Consider the following 19122-nt stretch of genomic DNA (forward strand, 5'->3'; position numbering starts at 1 on the left):
ACGAGGAGCTTATCGAGGCAAAAGGAAAAAAATGACAAACTGCAGCAGCAAACTTTGGAAACTGCATCCAACCAACACGCTAAGGTCTTTATCTATTATGTTATGATTTGGCCCTTAAATTGAATCGAATTGAATACCTTATATTTTGGTTCATTCTTCTTTTTGCCATGGATTTGTTTATTTGTTTATGTTCGGTTTTGGGAAGCACTTTGTAACCTTGTTGAGATAAGTGCTATACAAATAAAGTTGTTATTATTATTATGATTATTATTAAATTGGACAAAGACAGCTCCAAAGCAAGAAAGGGTAATCGACAAACATGTTCATTGTTGTGCATTCTTGGATTTACTTATTTGAGTTCTTTTTAAGTTACGACAGAGTTATGAAACAACATAATAAAGAAGTTATATTTTATTCATTCTTTGTATTACTTTTCAAAGGGTTTGTGGCAATCATCACTTCCATACAGAGATGTTATTTTTAAAAATGCATTGGTATTGGTTCTATACTCTATGTGCGGTAGTTCTATGTTTAAATATTACAAATTCCAAATTTAACCCCAGGTCACAAAGCCAAGGGCACAACTTCTTCATCATCCAGTCCTCAGACTTCCATTACCATGTTAAGCAGCGAGGTGATGGGTGGCCCACACTTCCTGATGGGGAGAGCTAAGAATGGCAGGTGGTGCAATAAGTGTCTGTCTCCTAACAAGGATATGGTGGCCTTCTGAGTGAAGCATGGCTCTATTAAACGGCAAAGGAGACGGGAAGAGGGGGAGGGAGGAGGGGGGAGGTTAAAAAAAAAGAAAGAAGCAGCTCCGGATTCACAGTGAACGCAGCAGTCGGGCCTCCCATTTGGGGATGTTGGCGAGGTTGCGACTCGAGTCAGTGGGACAGCGTTCTGGGTCAAGGCTCTGCCTCCGGTTATGACCAGCTATTCAAGAGCCTCTTTTGATTGAGCTGTCCATTCTCCACAATGAATGCACGCTGCAAGGCCCCCGCTGATGCTCTGAATGTCGTTACAGATTATTCATGGCTGACAAACAGGCGAGCAGGTACCGCTCCAATCAATCCAGGCTAGGTTCAGCCCAATGCCACTCCAAGGAGACTTAGGTGGAGTCTCGGCAGCGGGGTGACAAGTGTAAATGGCGCAGGACACAAAGAGCGCCATCGAAAGTCGTGGAGGAACTCGGCTGGTGTGACTCAGACCTCAGATCTGCATGTGCGAGGGGGGAGGAGGCTTTGTGTGAAAAAGCTTTGGGTTCGGTAGCAATGATAAGGAATAATGATGTAAACACTTTGAATGCCACGGGAGATCGAGATCTTCACTCTGCGAGACATTTCACTTTGCAGTATTTGTCAGCAACACAACACCTCACACACAAGATCTCACAACAATGCGGCCAAGCTGCGTACATAAGTGATGCTCAGATCGTGCTTTTAGTTGCGCAGGTGTTCACAGGTTTGGAACGCGATAATGAATTGATGCACAAAGCTTCAGAATAGCTTCCACGTGCCGCTGAGCGCAGACATCAGACGGCAGATAATAAAATTTGGTTTCCATTTATGTATTCCACAATTTCGCTAGCCTACAAAACAAAAGCCACAAGTGATAGCATCAAATGGACATTAATTCAAAGCTATGGATCTTCCTATTTACACTGTCCCCCCATAATTAGTTTGCCTAACCTTTCGTTAATAGCACACACACACGCACATAGACATCCACAGAGGCGGTGCTGTGATTTACCACAGTGCCCTTACCAATGTGCCCCTGTTGTAATTACTCTCCGTCCAATATCCTGACCCCGATGATTGGCAAGAGCAGAATCTTGTGTATGCCACAGTCTTCAGGCCGGGAGTGACTGGGACCTGCTCCTTTATCTCCCACACACACCTTGTCCTGACTCGAATGAGAACACGTCAGAGGTGAAGGCCTGGAGCACTTTGCCTCTGCTTCCATTACATTCTGCAGAGTGGGAGGATCTGATAGAACGTTAACCACATGAAAGCCGTGATAATTTGCTCGGGCTAACATGTTTCTCCCCCCCCCCCCCTTGTCTGACACGGCCTTGGGCGCTGAAGTAAATAAGGAAAGCTGCTTCAGGTAAGTCAGCCTGCCTTCCATCTGGTTGCCGAGTGCACCGTGCCATACAAATTGCATTAGGCCCCCCTCCCCCCTCCTCTCAATCGGTCAGTCCCTGTTGGGCCTTGGGTCGGCAGTGTTTGTCTGAGTTAGAAGGCAGAGGTTTTCAATAATCCAATGGAGGTATGTGGGCAAATGTAAATATTCAGCACAACAACACACAGCCTTCAGTAAACACCCTGGAGGGACACGCAGGCTCTCTGCAACACTCAACAATATTTTTTTCATATTTCTGAATCACTTTGACTTTGTAAACCTCATATTTGTTCATATGGATATTGAATAGTATTTTATCATAATGTTTGTATGTGAATTAATTTGCTATTTATATCTATACCTTATTTTCTAATTACAGCAAATGTTTTGATATAAATAAATGTACGTTTTTACAGCTCTTTAATTTTCTATTTGTATCTGACCTAACAAACAACCCTTCAATGACAGAGTTTAGATTTACTGTGATTTTAAACCTCTTGTATCAAGTAGGAAAAAAACTCAGATGAATGATAATATTTACATTTAATGCACCAACAGTGCTTCAGTGACTAAGATTTGTTTTTAATCAATGATAGACAATATGGTTACAGCTAAAATTTTAAGTCAGTCTTTCAGAACAGGTGGATATTTAAGCAGTTGAACTTCAAACTAAAGTTCTTCATCTTACATTAAAAAAAATCAAACACTGCAATATGGCACATAACCAGTGTGCAGCCCTCCTGCATTTACAGGACCTGCTTAACCTTGATAAGAAATGAGGATGTGCTAACAATCCGTAATGCCACGACTGAAAAACAACGACTTTCCACATCACGAGAAACCTCTGGACGGTCGGGGTTAACGATCTGCTGTGATGTCGATACAGACCAGTGGTGTGTCTCGAAATCAATCCTTCCAGAAGATGTGTGGGACAAAGCAAATACCCACAAGTCTTATCCACCACCCTCGCACCATGACACACAAGACATTCTGCAGGAGACAGCAGCAGCAGAAAAGGAACCTACTACATAGCCTCAAAAGTATAAATAGTAGTTTATGAGGAATATGTCTCACGATGTAGCAGATGTTAAGATATATATATATATTTAAACCAGCGCTTATTTTCCTGGCATGATAAAAATGAGTATATTTAACATAACATGTAGTGTAATAAATAGAAGGTGCATTAAAAAATCTGTATTGTGTCTGAGCCCCTAAATGACACTGAATCCGCATGGTTCTCAATCCAGCGTGGGCTGTGTCGTCGAGGTTCAAAATCAACTATAATGTGAAGCATGAGGGGGTGAAGTGCTGTAGACCAAACAGGGATTGGGCTTTTAAATATTAATTTCTTTGTTCAGATGTGACTGTATTAATTATTAATAGTGTAGATGCAAGACAGAGAATTGTGGACTTTATAAATAACCCGACGCTGAAAATTGAGAGGAAATAAAAGGAGTGAAAGTACAGAGAAGACCCCTGAGCACTGGTTCGATATATCCCAGGTAGCAGGTTCCCGGAAGGTGGTGCTGGAATAACGTGCACACGGGATAAAATTGTTGAAAAAGGACAAAAAGCAAATATAACTGATGTATAAAGAAAAGAGATATGATGATCCAAGGGTGCGGTCCTCAATTAGATTATTTGCTATATTTGATTAATCATACATGTGAGAAAAATGTAATTGTAATGTTATTTACATTGCTTCTTTTCTCTCATCAAAACCCAAAGCGACATTTATTATAATATGAGACACAGAAAAGCATCAATTGATCACAAGTGAGAAGCTGCAATCAATGAATATTGGGCCTTTCTTCCTTAAAGTGACTGCATGAAATGTCGAACACAAACTACCTGAATATTACAACAGCAACACATCCCAATACTTGTTTACCAAATAAAGCTTTTTTGTTCAGTTTTTAAATAAATAAATGTAAACGACCTGAAAGTTAAATTGATTGAATACTGAATCTCTTCCCTTTTGACTGCCCTTTAAATGCATGTTGCTCTGAGGTCTCTTGAAAGACGGGAGGAGGAAGAAAAAATGAAATAACAAACATCTTCAGAAAAACAAACACATGGTCGAAAAACAACGTGGATGAATGAATTATTAATTTGAATCACATAAAAATCCTAAAGGTTGCTCCTGATGGCTCCCAGACCAGGACTGCTCCTCTTGTTGTTGTCAACATGCTTCAATGAACAGCCGCTCCGGCGAAAAAAGGTTTTCCTCAAACACGTGCGCCGTCTGCATTTTTCCTTCTTTGTGTGTGTTTTTGTGGTCGCAAGGTTTACCACACAATTCCAGAAGTGCTGCATGAGGGCAGGAACATGCTGATCGTTGACTTGTGCTTTTATTCCTTGAAACATGAGGCGGAACACAATTTGCCTGGCTGTGTTTCACTCTGTCACCCTCCCCTGACCCAAAGTGCATCAGCCTGCAAATTCATGGTCCAGCTCTTGATTCAGTTGAGACTGTGCAGCAAATTCGATATAAACTTTACAGGTTTACATACGTTTGCTGCGTCCAACCATCCAAGACTGCAGATGTGCTGCACTGCCACTGGCAAGAGCTGCTTTAAGAGCAGGGAAGGCGTGATTTCTGGTAACGTAGCACAAGCCAGCACGAGCTAAAATGTCAGCAAATTGGTTGTATTCAACGCTGGAAAGTCGCTCAAGTAAAGCAGTGATGTGTATCATATGCAAGAATTCGCAAACTTTGGAAACTTTATTCAAATCAAACAATAAATTCAACAAAGACAACCACAAAGCAAGAAACTCAACATAATGTTCACTACGCCATTACGTCCGCCAGTTTTAAAACCCCAACTTTAAATAATTTAATGTACGTTGCTACCATATGCCATTTTTCAAAATTTGTAAAAGGTACAACTCCTTTCTATATTTCCATCTTGTTTACACCCAGGTCAGAACACCCCCCATGTCTTAATTTGATTAGTGTTTGTATGAGTTTATTCGGGATAAGGCAATTTAGAAAATGCAATTTACAGGGTAGTGTCTTATTGTGACTATTGGCTTAATCTGGTTAATATTAGAATATTGTAAATGTGGTCAGTAATAACAATGATCACTTTCATACAGGCCTAGTAGCATAATACAGCTGTAAATATACATGATATAAGTTGTTATTGTGTTTAAATGCACTGCGCTGCAAAGTCCAGGTATCGAAAAAACAGTTTGGGAAAGAAAAATGGCTTCGTAACATCTCTACCTGCATTAAATCTATTATTTGTGACATATTTCCATCTCTTACACAGCACTTCATGAGAAGATTGAAGCTATTCGTCTTCCCTCGCTGTATAAATAGTTCTCTCTCTATGCTGCCACTTTCCCATACCCAGGACACCCTGCAGCTTCAAGTGGAAAATGGAGGAGAATGCGGCGAGTTGATGTTTGTTGGAGGAGTCTGTAAAATACCTATACTGGAAGTTTCCTTGGGGCCCAAACACACAAAGCATTAACTGTCAGTCACTGAGTTGCTCTGCCTATCAAAGATCTCGGCGGACTATTTAGCTGTCAGCTCCCGCACAACACCTCCCCGCCCCACTGTTTCTGAGCGAATTTGAGCAGAGCAGGTGCTGACTGACACCACAAACTCCCACTGTCTCCCTCCGTGAGCACAACACGGACGTCTTTTATTTCCACGGTGAGCTTAAAGACAAAATTACATTACAATGAGAAGAAGAGTAAAACGAGAAACATATCAAAACGTTCATTGCCTATAATCCAAAATAACAAGCCGGGGAGGCAGTTTACTGGCTGTACTCTGCTCTTTTCTTCGTTCTGATTTCCCACCTTGTTAAAGCAGAGCGATTTGAGGAACGTCGTAAAATCCAAGCACATTTGCAACTTTGGCCTCCATTTGCTCAGCACAAGTGGCCTGGGTAATGCCTGTGCTGCATTTCATTGCTGCATTCAGAACACATTTTATTCAGATGTCACAGTTAGGGCATGGAAGGCTTGGAACTACGGTTAGACGGATGCAAGCAAATATTTCCACTTTTCGAGGAAGGTACACAGACGGTGTGCATCACTAGTGAAAGGTTAGAATGCAGAGCGTTATGTGGCAGGAAGAAGCAGTCATCTGATGTTATTCAAAAATGATGAATGATCACACAGATTTTTTAAATGCTTTTTAGCAGCACGTGCTACTGAAAGCACCACATGCAAACTACAAATGCTTGAAGGTCTGTATTGATAACGTGTCGGTCTTCACCAGACGCGGTAAATAAAAAACTGCAACTATTCAGGACAGAACCACTGAGACTGCTGAATGTATTCCAACTTCCAGCAAGGCCACAGCTTTTGTGAGACTGACAAATGCTAAATGACTTGAGAGAAGGCAGAGCGTGAGGCTGACGCTGGATATATTTTGGTGGGCGGACAAAAGCTGTGAGTGCGGGAGATTGGAACGCCCGCGTTGTTGTTTGACAAATGGTAATTCTTTTTTTTCTCCCCACTTTTGTTCCACTAATTGCAGTTAATTTTGAATTTCATTATTCCTGCATGTCAAGACCAACTTCAAGGGACCAGACCCTGTGCACTTGAAATTTCTAAATAAAAATACGACTCGTGCAAAGTCGGAGACACCGAGAGGTGCGGCCTTTTGTCTGAGTCTATCTGTGAGATCAATCAGCACAGCTGCTTGGTGTTTAATTCTTCCTGCCTCTGTTTCCTCTCACGGCTCCGAACGCACTTGCGGTTGTCTCAACGCCAGACAAACACAGGCTTCAATTAAATCCACTTTGGCTTCCTGCTCACTGGGAGCGTGGTGCGTTGCTTTGAGAAAGGTCTGCCTCGACACACACGCCGAGACAGACGCAGCGCTGACCCGCCTGCGAAGCCTAATAGAACACGTTGACAGATGTGTCACGGGAACAATTCACCTTGCCATCTGTTTTTCAGTGCTTCACGGCCAAATCCTTCTGCCTCCGTCCTGCAATCAAGGACAGGATGAAATACAAGTCCCATTATGGGGTTGCAGCAAATAATGCATTATCAATTAGTCCCCTTGGCTACTGATCGATGCTTAGCAGGTGGTACAAGGCCATTTTGTTCATTTAGGACTATATAGTCCTCTTCCCCCCTGATTCTCTTATTTCCTTCTGTTCATTAGATCCTGGCTGGCCGACCTATCAGGTTTTGCTTAAATTGCAGCAGGAGTGTTCTTCAATATTCCATTAGAGATCACGTTTAATCACTGTTGTGTGGACCAAAAGCTATTAGGAGGACTGTCCTGAATGAACCTGACTTTTGATGACCACAAAGTGACAGTGAACTCGCCACTGCTTTTATAAAACATCATGTAACAGGACCCCCTATATGTCTCCGATTTATCCCTCCATGCTGTTGATGGAAAGGAAAAGAGAGTAAGGAAATGTGTAATGCAGGGCCAGAGAGAGGGGAGAGTGGGCGGGAGTTTGTGTGAGAGACGTGATTGGCTGCCATAATACCAGGGATAAGTATTGCGGTATTAAAATAAAGGTTACAGATCATTTCAGCTAAGCCTAGCTTATCTCCCCCTTAGATCAGACATTAAATATGTCATCACATTACAATCCAGGATCTAGTCAATCAGAAAATACATATTTTATACAAATGAATCCTCCCTGGTTTGCAGATGGAGGGGTTAGCCCTGTGGTGCTACGATACTTTATTAGTTCTGTTCAGAGAGCGATAGATGGTTTTAAAGGATTTACAGACCACGTCATACGAGGTATTTAGATTGCAAAGGATTGACAGAGGACAGGAGCTGGTGCTGATAACTCAGGGGGTAAAAGCATGGGGTTATATTCCTTTATGGCAGTTTTGAAATGAGATGTGGTGTTACAAAAGAAGAATATTAAAGAGTTTATTTATATTGCATTCATGATTCCACTGTAAACTGAAAAAAAAAAAACTCATGTGTAGCGTTTGATTATTGTCCCCATCATCTTCTTTTTTCATTGTCGAAGCCTTGTGAGCATCCGGTTCAATCAACAAAGAAAATATAATCTCCCCCATCTGTATAAAGCAGTTACCGGGGGTTTATTATATTAGGAATGTGAAATGCATGTATTTTCCACCTGAGAGGGTTTGCGGCACCGGTGACAACACGACACGTGGATCAAAATCATTTCCATCAGCGGTGGCAGATGAAATGCAAACAAAATCAAATCAGTCTTGCCCATACAATGCTCCGCCGCTTCAAATGCCAATCTCCCTTCTCCTCATCATGTGTCTGATGAGAAATCAGTGTGTGCGAGAATCTCCTAATCTATGCAAACACACTGTCAGCATTGATTTGTTCGGAGGGGATATGTCTTTATTAGGACTCGCCAGACGTCTCCGTTTCTCCTGTCCTATAAAGGATGACCTGGGAAAGACACAGAGCCGGTTGGGCCGTTGGAAGCAGTTGCAGCCATAACAATTGAGATAAGTTACTGAGGACTGGTAATGAGAACCGATAGACTCGAGGATGGATCAATAGCGGACACTGATACCAGGAGAGGAAGGACAAATTGTGACATCTCTTTCCTTTTCCATGTTCAAAGGAGCTTTAGAGAAGTGGCCCTGACTCTGTGTGTGTTGGTGTGTAGGAGGAGTCCTGTGTGTTCACACAACACAAAGGGGTGTCAGTAAGTCTGACTAACTGTTCAGCGCACGCACACATGCACACACACACACACACACACACACACACACACACACACACACACACACACACACACACACACACACACACACACACACACACACACACACACACACACACACACACACACACACACAGTGAGCTGCAGCAGCTCTTTTTGTCTTTCGTGCACAGAATCAGTTTCAATAAACAGACCTGTGTGATGAGGGCTGAGGTCAACTCTGCTGTAGGTGCTTATCCACGTGTCATGTTTTCTCCTGCCGGAGCTTTGCATACCGGGCAGCAGGTCTGAAGCGTGTCTGGCCATCAGGCCTCGGTCAGTTATTATACTTAAACCCCGTCAACTTACTCTGACGTTTGCCCGAGTCTGCTGGGAGTCAACATGGATGGATTTAGCTGAATATTGCCTCGCCGTACAGGGACAGACCCATTTATCTTTGCAACAGCCACGTTTTTCTGATATTACTTCATCTCGGTTCTTCTGCGTGAAGGTGAGGGGATTATCGATTAGAGCGTCTGCTCTCCTCGACCAGTCTGTTTTTCCATTTGATATCCTTATGAAAACATGCACACGGGTCATCTGGAATCCATCCCCTCAGCGTTCTTAGTACAGTTAAGTGTTCACCTTCATCATCTGGTGCAGACAAAGGACTTGAGTCTGTTTTTCTGTGCTTCTCTAGCACACAGATATTTATCAGATGTAGCATATTATAAAAGTTATTGTGCATAATTTTTTACCTTAGCATGTTACTGTTGCTTTATAGACAAAAATATGCACAAATCAGTTTATCATGTCGTCATTTTACAGTGTGCTGTCAGTTTGATGCAGTAAATCAATATTTTCTAGAAAACTAAACATAATTTCTTAGTTTTTCTGGTGATTTGAATACCAGACAGTTGAAGGGGCTTCTTCACACTGAAGCATCAAAAAAGTCTATAATACTGCCATAAAGCAGTCCTATAAGAGATGGACAGTGAGAACTGGTTCCAGATTTTCCAAACCACCAGATCCAAATAAAAATCTGGATCTGGTGAATTTAAATGCGTTTTCATGAGGGGACTGTTGGGCCTCGGCCGAGGCATGCGAGTGACATTCTGGTTCCGTCCAGCAACTTCTGACAGTCGTGCAATGCAAAGTAACGACATTAAACTCACGTCATTTCAAATATGGGTAGAAACACCAGAGATATTTCTACATAACACGGGCTGAAATTTCAGGAACACCACGTATCTTACAATCTACACACGAGGGCCACTGCTCCTTAACCGAGTAGCAAATCCATTACAGAGGGTTAACATCCTACGTTGTTATAAAATTAGCCTCTGCACAGTCACGTGCGTGCCTGGAATCAGACTGATAAGCTGATTGGATAATGGCATTGTTATCATCCATACTACTCAGTGATTTGCAACATCACTGACACAAGTCCAATGCAGTAAAAACAAGTCTCTGCACTATTCTATTCGAATTACAGCTTTTATTCAACCTGGTCAGATGTAACATTATAGTGCTCAATTTTACTGCAGTGATTCAACATTAAACTGATACTGTATAGTAGCACTGACACTGTAAGTATCTTAAAGTGGGAAAATAAGCTTTTACATATGCTGCTCTAGTGGCTCCAATTATATCTAAATTGTTTTTGACTGATGAAATCAATTCATTGCTGCAGAAGCTGGACAGTCTCTGTTCTGGCAGCTGATGTTTTGTGGGTGTTCAGAAACCTTGTTTTCTTGGACTTCAAGTTATTGATTTGGACTGGTCATGGTTATTCTTATGGTTTTAGGCGATTGGTTCCATTTGGTTCCCTTCAGATAATTTTATAAACTGTCTTACATGACTTTTATAAAATGCATTCGTGATTTCATAAGTGCATAAATGTAATAAAGCCAGGAAACCATTACAAGTATTTCTAATGATTCTTTCCTGGGTAAATAAATAACATGAATCATATATATTAAAATATAATATGTATTATCTTTCATCAACTGCCACACATGCAGTAACAAACCAATTACCTAATTCTGCAGAAAGCTTACAATTTTGTAGGACTGCTTATTATACCACAATGATAATTACTATAATAATTACTGAAGATGTCTTGTTGATGGACCACTAACGGGACAAAGACTGAAAGAAGCATCATGTTGAACAAAGGACAGCAGAACACGTGTGTGAATCATCTCCAGCAGTGACTCTTGACTCTGATGGTTCCACATGCCATTTAAATTCAGTTTCTGGAATTAAGAGAATTAACGCCAAGGCTTGACTCGTCATTTCCATAACTAAGGAACGAGGATCCCTGATGAGAATAACAATCAGTCTGAGAAGACCAATCAGTGAAATTGAGGCTGATATCTGTGGGCTCATACTTACATCTATGTCTTTGTTCATGGAGGGAAGAAGCCTGTTTATTTTGTAAAGCACGTGCAGAGACCACCGCTCAGTCAGGTAGGACATCCTTCAGAGTTCCTCTCAGAGAAATGGGTTACTTTGAGGAGGCGATTTTTCACTGTTACACTGGGTATAAATTGTCGATCAATTTTTGTCAACTTGGGTATGTGCCCAAACTCCTCATTCCTCCCTCCTCCAGGCATCGTGTTGATATCGGGCAGCTTCTGGTGTGACAGAGGTCCTGGTTGCTTGGCAACAGGTATAGAGTACAAAGTCCAGTGTGACTGTGACGACCAGGGTGAGAGGAGAGGCTGACAAGCCTGTGCCACACGACCACACACACACACGACCACACACACGACCACACACACGACCACACACACACACACACACACACACACACACACACACACACACACACACACACACACAGACACCACAATTTGATGTGTGTGCCTCACATGTTTCTTGCAGGAAAGGGGATTAGAGGGAGCCATCAGTAAACTCCTCAGGGCAGTGCTGACATTAAACAGCACAAGTGTTTGAGAGATCGATGTGCGTACCTTGGAGTGGCCATACCTCTGGACAACCACGTGTCCTTCATAAATGCACAGCCCCACATATAACACATTCATCATCAAAGACAGCCGGACGGCCGAGTGATCAGGAGAGCTGTGAGGAGGCTCAGGAACTTCACAGGGTTTCGAAAAGAGGCGAGGCCCCATCGCAGCCGCACCCGGCACGACAGATTTGTTTCATAGACATATAAACGCAGACTGTAACAGCTCATAACCACATGGCAAATAGTCCATCATCATTAAATGCTGGCAGAGGGACCTCGCATTGGTAATACGATTTTTTCTCATAAACTCTGCAGTTAAAGGTGCACATTGTGCTCTTGACAAATCTTGCTATTGACAAAACATAATTCATACTCATCGTATCAAAGGGAAGCACTTGACTTCAGAATGACACCAGTTTGCACTCACAGACCTGCAAATAAAACGTCAGGCAAATGGTGCGTTAACATGCACCTAAATGAGCAGTTTATTCAAAGAAACCAGGTTCACAGATGAACGTGTTCTACGTGCACTGTAGTGATCTGGATCTACAGTCTGATTTCTACTAGGGCCTGACGATATGGGCAAAAAATTATATCAAGATAAAAAATTCACATTAGTTAATATATATATTAACATTATGAATGCTACATTATTATTTCTTTTAAGTTTAAAGACATTTTTCCTACTGAGTGAAGGTTGTGACTTTAAAATCTTCATGAGCAAAGACAAACACTTGATAAACAGCTAAATATTTTCCAAATCTGAAGATTATATTGATATATATTGGACTTTTGTTATATTACTATTGATAACAATTCTCTTGCAATAATCATTGGTATTGCTTTATCAACCAGTGTTAATTCCTACCTTTAGCTTCATTTAAAAAGCATGGCTTTATTTATTGTAACTGTATTAGCAAGTCAACACTGTTGTGACAGGCAGAGTGAAGCTTTCCCTTACAGTGACAGTGTCATCAAATGTAAAGACATTCTGGGGACAGATTTCTGTTCATCTCAATTTCAGGGGAAGAAATTCGAAAATCATCGTCACACTGTGTCTCTAGTCCGTCGCCATGCACATGTGAACATGTAAAAAGCTGATAAGAAACCTGGTTATGTGTAAACATGGCAGACATATTTGCTCTCCCCAGGACAACTCCACCTGGGGAAACCAGATTTCTCTAATCTCCTGCCCCACTTACAGAAACCAGGTTTCTTGTTTAAATGGCATTTAGGAAAGAAGCTTAGTGTAGAACTGTTACTGCAGTGCAAGTAATCGCACTTTAATACAGGATCACTGTAACTGAAGAAACTCACAGAAAGATAACACAATAATTATCTGCTTAACTCTATGTCAGGGCTCACAAAAGGCTTTACCTTTATTTGTTGGAGCAGTTCTTTAACATTTCAGGAGCCAAAAACTCTGATCGGTCAAAGGAGTGTTGATATTGGCAACATTTTTATTTGCAGCCCCCTCAACAACTGTGAGGAGAACTGAGAGAGCAGAACCTTCATTTAAGCAACACAAGAAGGAAGATCGCATTGGGAATTGATCCGAGTTTATCAGTGTTGACTTACTGACAATTTTCACTTAATGATCCGAATCCTCAAGCGCTCCCTGGTGTGTTTGCTTTCTGTTCACAAATCAGGAACAAGAATTCACTTTTCATACTCTTTTTATTGCCGTTACTCACAAGAGCCTGACTCCAAAACAAAGCCGAATGCAGGAGGAAGAACAAATCAACAAATCAAATCAAACAGCTAGAGTTGGGGTGTGACCGGCTGAGAGGTTGTGACATGAGGTGACGAGCTTCCACTCGTAGTCAAGAATAGAGACAAAAATCTCGACTCTATAGAAACACAGCCACATTTTAGTGTCTTCTAACATCTGCAGCACAAAGAAACAGCTCCTGTTCTGCAAAGAGCTGCATCCCAAATCACTCACAGTGCCTCGGAGTCACTCATGTAGCAGAGAACTTAAAAAGAAATCGTTTTTTCTAAAAAGAAAAAAGATCAAAATCTCAGTGTGGGAGAATATTTGTGTTTGTTCGTAAACTCCATCAGAAACGCTCAGCTACAAAAGGTGGAATCGACACTTAAGTTACCTTCATGATATTTCTTTTTTACATTTTTCTCCACGTTTGCTGAGCTGCTGGATGTTAAGTGTGTTTAGGAATTTTACATTTTCCTGCTTTGAACGCCTACCACTTGTGTTTTTGTGTTGGAAATATGGTCATGTATTTTAACTAATAACACACAAATCATTGTTTTGTTCTTGTCCATACTGAAGACACTATTAAATATTCAGTGTAACTTGGAAAACAAGATGCAGGCCCCGTGTTTTTCCTGGTTACAGGCAAAAATCCAGTAGATAGCTCAGGGAACGTGACCAAACACAAATATTGTTTAAAAATGATTTTCGACAGATCCCAGCATCTGGTCCGGTATCCACACTCTGTCCGTCTGTGTTGTGCTCAGCTGGCATGTCCATCTTTTTATAAATGTATTTGTTATATATATATATAGTAACAAATCTGAGCCAAGCTTTGAGTGTGAGTGTGTGTGTGCATTCCCACTCCCCCCAGAAAAACCTGTCATTCTCATGTTTCCTGTTCCCAATCAGTTGACAGGCTGTGAATGGCTGGTTTGATTTTGCAGATCGGTGCTGAATCACACCACATCAGTGTCAAACATGTTTATGACACCGATGGCGGAGGCGCGGGGCGGGGGGGGGGAGGTCGCAGCACAACAGAGAGAAAAACAAACAGGTCTCCAAGGTGATTGAAAGATTTCTGAGAGTGAAACCAAAGTGCTTATTATGAGACTGGCAGAGTAAAGAGGCTGGAGGATGAGCCAAGAGCCTGATGGAGCACAGTAATCACGGGAAAATTGCAAACCTCAGTTTCAGCACGCAAACACTTTACATAATGTATCTAAGGAGCCGCACATGTCACACATCTGCAGCAAACATCCCAAACCAGGTGAAATCTCAGAAAAACACGTCCAGAAAGAGTCAAGCTGGAGCCAGACTGAGATGGAAATAAATGATTCAGAGGGTGTGTGTGTGTGTGTGTGTGTGTGTGTGTGTGTGTGTGTGTGTGTGTGTGTCTGAGTGTGTGTGTGTGTGTGTGTGTGTGTGTGTGTGTGTGTGTGTGTGTGTGTGTGTGTGTGTGTGTGTGTGTGTGTTGTTTACCTGTGGCCGGGTCAACCGTCCTCTCAATCAAATGGTCGTCCTGGTGGACCCACTCGCCGTTGCACTTGAAGTAGATCTGTGTGGCCGGGGTGGAGCGGCAGGTCAGCGTCACCGGCTTGTTCTTCACGATGAACTCGTCCTCCGGCTCCACCAGGAAGTGAGGTAACAGGTCCGAGAAGGCGGCGGGGAGCGTTGCCGTGGCCGTGTGCTCGGAACCTTTGGGGAATAAAAAAGCGGAAGAGGTTTTTAGAGGCATGCCAAAAGTGAAAAAGTGTAAAAAAGCTTTTAAGATCTCAAGTTGACATGAGGCAGGAGCTGAACCACCCCCCCCCCCCCCCCGCTCTGCTGTTGTGACTGCACGGCGAGTGAGTGAAAATGCATCAGACACCGAGTATCTAATGCATAGATTCAGTGTCCTTGGAGAATTGGGGCTTCTACAGTAAGAATGCAAATGAGAGAGGCTGAACAAGACAGATGGACAGAGCGAGTGACAAAGAGAGACAGAGCTGCATGGAGGACAGCTGGCCCTGTGCGCTCATGACTGGGATTGGACCCGTAGTGGAGTCCGTGTCTTAACTCCAGCTCTTAATCACAGCCCTTTAACATCACCGCTGACGGACTAGCGGCCATAAATCCTGTCTCAGCGTCTAGGCCACTCCTCACTGTGTTATAGGTCTCTTAAACCGGGTCTCTAACTCTACCCACATTAAGCAAGAAAGGGGAAGTGAGGCGGGGAGGACGGAGAGATGACCGACAGCTAGACAGCCAGTTAACTTGAAATCACATCTCATATACAGGGGATGCTGTTTTTTTACTCCTCCGGAATCTCACATGACATGTATGAGATGTGAGGGAAGAGGAGGGAAGACACACATCCTGAGAGATGCTGGAGCTGCTCTTCAGTGGGACAATACCACGATTTACAGCACATTCTTAACGCTCGGTGAAAATGTTCAACACAAACGCCGGATGACACAGTTGGAGCCTACAGCATGATGCCTCCTCCGCGAATACAGTGTCTCTCTCTAAACATATTAGCCTTGTGCGAGAGATAAGTAGAAGCAGCGAAATAACCTCCTTACACCGCTAGCACTCAGGGGAGACCAGTAAATCCCAAAATAAAACCCCTTTAAAAGGAGTGTAATATTAATTTACTGCCCTGAATCCAATATGGCTGACAGACCAGGCATTAACAACCTTCTCCATCACTCCCTGTGCGGCAGGAGAGCACGGGAGTCCACATCTCTCATAATGAAACGGCAACGCTCTCGCCGACCTCTCTCTCCCCTTGCTTCCTGTCCGCCCTAACCCGGCCTGCGTTCATCCTTGCAGCTTGCTGATGCCCAGGTCAGGGATAATATTAGGTTGTGTCATAAACACCAGTCTGTCAGTTCCTCCCCCACCACACACACACAATATCTCTCTTTCTTCTCCCTTTCATTTTTTTCACCCGTGTGCTGAGTTGCTAATTCATCAGGATGAGCTACAGTGAAGCACGCCGCCGCTGAACCCCATTAATGTTTTGTGTACATGTTTAACTCTTAATGAAAACTAAATGTTCTGTGTCCAATGAACGACATACATCACACGCTGACACTTTGCCTTTTCTCCCCCCATTTTCCGAGCACACTTTATGATTGCGGCGCATTTGCCGAGAAGAAAATGTCATTAATATGGCAGCTCTCTATATTCAGGACAACACAGCTGCCTGACATTATTTATTCTATGTACGTGAGAGCGTGTCGAGGAAAAGGCCACAGTTCATCATGAATGGTGAGTATAATTGCTCTAACGAAGAGCCAAAACTTTGCTAATAAACAGCGTGGGACCAGCAGGTCAGGTTATTTGAAAGTGCGCTGGTCCTAATGATGGCGGCTTCTTCTAATGGGCCGCCTTCCAGCTCTGTGACCACGGCTATTAGCTGGCCGGGCTGACCCTCTGTACTCCCCGCAGACTGAAGACGACAGCTCGGTAAAACAGTGGGCGAGCCTCACCTCACACCTGCCAGGTTAATCATCTCACAGAGAACGGATGATGTTGAAACAGAGAGCGGTAAAACCGTAGCCACCTGAGACGCCCGACGAGCCGCCAGAACGGCTGTGATGAACTCATGATGCTGTTAATTCGCTGCCAGCTCCTCATTTGCAGAGGTCACATTCAACGGCATCTCTCAACTTTTGATGATGTTTCCAATTTGTGTTTGTGTGTGTGTGTGTTTGTGTGTGTGTGTACTTGTGCGTGTCAAAAGGAACGGGGTTAGTCTTCCATTTTAGTACATGCACTTTAGGTTAATGAGGTTAAACACGTAATTTCTTTAGAGAAATAAATTGTCATTTTATGAGCAGGGGATTCCAGTCACGTACTGCTTTATATCAAACCCATAATGGAGGGCTGATGCGTAGTAAATTGGCTGAGATTATTGTCATGACACAATGTACTTCAAAGTCAACGTGCACACACACACACACGTGCACACACACACTGGGAGTATCAGCTACTTAACAGACTTCTTGCGGGTCAATGCACAAATCAAATAGACGCACAGCAGCACTACGGGCACTGCATTATACTCCACTGAATGTAATAGGCTAAAGCGGCCATTAATTGTTAAATGTATCTGAGCGCATTGCCGGATCATTTTGTAGACACACAAACAACCGACGCGGCACGCTAAACGTCTCCCGCGTTGATAGTTGGGCCAATGAAGATGATTTAATTGATACAACATGCTGGATGTGTTGCTGGGGCCCAATAACCGTTACATAGCTCTGCGTGGCTTCCTGCATTTCTACAAACAAGAATCCAGGAGAATCATTTTGATTCTTGCACTTTAAAAAAAAAAAGAAATTCGAAGGTTGCGACCTGATATTTGTCTGCAGCTGCCATTCTCTCCAGAGACAAATCAACTGACCTAAAACCAATGCACGCACAAACAGAGACACACACACATACACGGACACACGACAAGGGTGCAGCAGCTGTCAGTGCGCCGAGCCATGATGGCCAGGGCAGAATTCCTGCTGCACACAGACCCCCACGTCTCATCTGTCCAGCTGACCACATCAACTCCAAAGTCTCACCCTAACCCTAACCGGCATGAGGAGGAGGAGATGAAGAAGCCACGATGAAGTCAAACACACTACAAAATAAACTGTATCTAACTAGAAGGGCCCTCAGTAGAGTCCATACCCCCGCCAAGGCCACAACAGTCCCCTTATGAAACCACATTTAAATTCACTAAATACAGATTGTTATCTGCCCCAAGCTGCACACACTCATGAATATCAGTCCCCTCACATGCGCTGGAGCTGCCCAAAGGTCCAGGAGTTTTGTTCTGCCATACACATCACGTAGCGAAAAAGAATTGGCTCAAATATCCCTTCCTCCCTGGGTCTGTTTATTTTGGGTGACCCCTGTGCATTGAGTAAGTTGGTTAAGTAAGTGGACCAAGACGGCCTTTTTGTCAGGGAGGAGGTTTCCTGTTAAAGGCTGAAAATCTACTTCGGCACGGTCACCATCACTGTGGCACATCTCTCTTGGTCACCTGCTGCCCCAGAACCATTATCGTATCAGCTACTTGATAAGGTGGAGGACTGTGACTTGAAATGAGGCCTGTACCACTGTTAAACATCAGGCACTTCCAGCTCATTAAAATAACCTTTATTTATTACATATCAAATAATTATGCGTCAACTCGAGAAATATATTTTGTTACATATTTTTTTTATATGTATATTTTTATATACATATTTTTTTCTTCTTCTTACTTCCCTATTAAAGGACAATTTGAAATACGCCTTTTGAATAAACATTTACGAAGATCCTGTTGTGAAAAAACAACACAAACCATAAATACATTTCAGTACCCCATTTCAACAAACCCAAAAGGATCTTTCCCCTGATCCAGATTCGCTCAAAAATTCAATATGTTCTTTCTTGGGCGATGACTCACCCCTCCACCAAATTTCATGGAACTCCTTTTCTTAGGTTTTGCGTAACTCCTCAAACAAACAAACAAACACAGATGAAAACCTAACCTCCTTGGCCGAGGTAAAAATCTGAAGAAGCTATATTCCTGTAACCGCTGTAACTGTATACGTCCTCAGCATGCATGGATTAGAAGTGTTGCAGCTTTGTAAACGTCTTCTGTTTCCACCCATCTTCAATATTTCATAAAGATTTTTTACTTTAATGTC

At 42.8% G+C, this 19122-nt stretch overlaps 1 protein-coding gene across 4 annotated transcripts in view; it reads right to left on the reverse strand.

Moving 5' to 3' along the window:
* unc5a (unc-5 netrin receptor A) overlaps positions 1-19122 on the reverse strand; it is a 145066-nt gene that overhangs the window by 57189 nt on the left and 68755 nt on the right. For all 4 annotated transcript variants that reach the window (XM_034597128.1, XM_034597129.1, XM_034597130.1 and 1 more), the window contains exon 2: positions 14927-15142. In XM_034597128.1, the coding sequence (XP_034453019.1) occupies positions 14927-15142 (216 nt within the window). The remainder of the gene's footprint in view (positions 1-14926; positions 15143-19122) is intronic.

The sequence above is a fragment of the Hippoglossus hippoglossus genome, chromosome 10, assembly GCF_009819705.1.
Source record: "Hippoglossus hippoglossus isolate fHipHip1 chromosome 10, fHipHip1.pri, whole genome shotgun sequence".
In the NCBI taxonomy this organism is placed as follows: domain Eukaryota; kingdom Metazoa; phylum Chordata; class Actinopteri; order Pleuronectiformes; family Pleuronectidae; genus Hippoglossus; species Hippoglossus hippoglossus.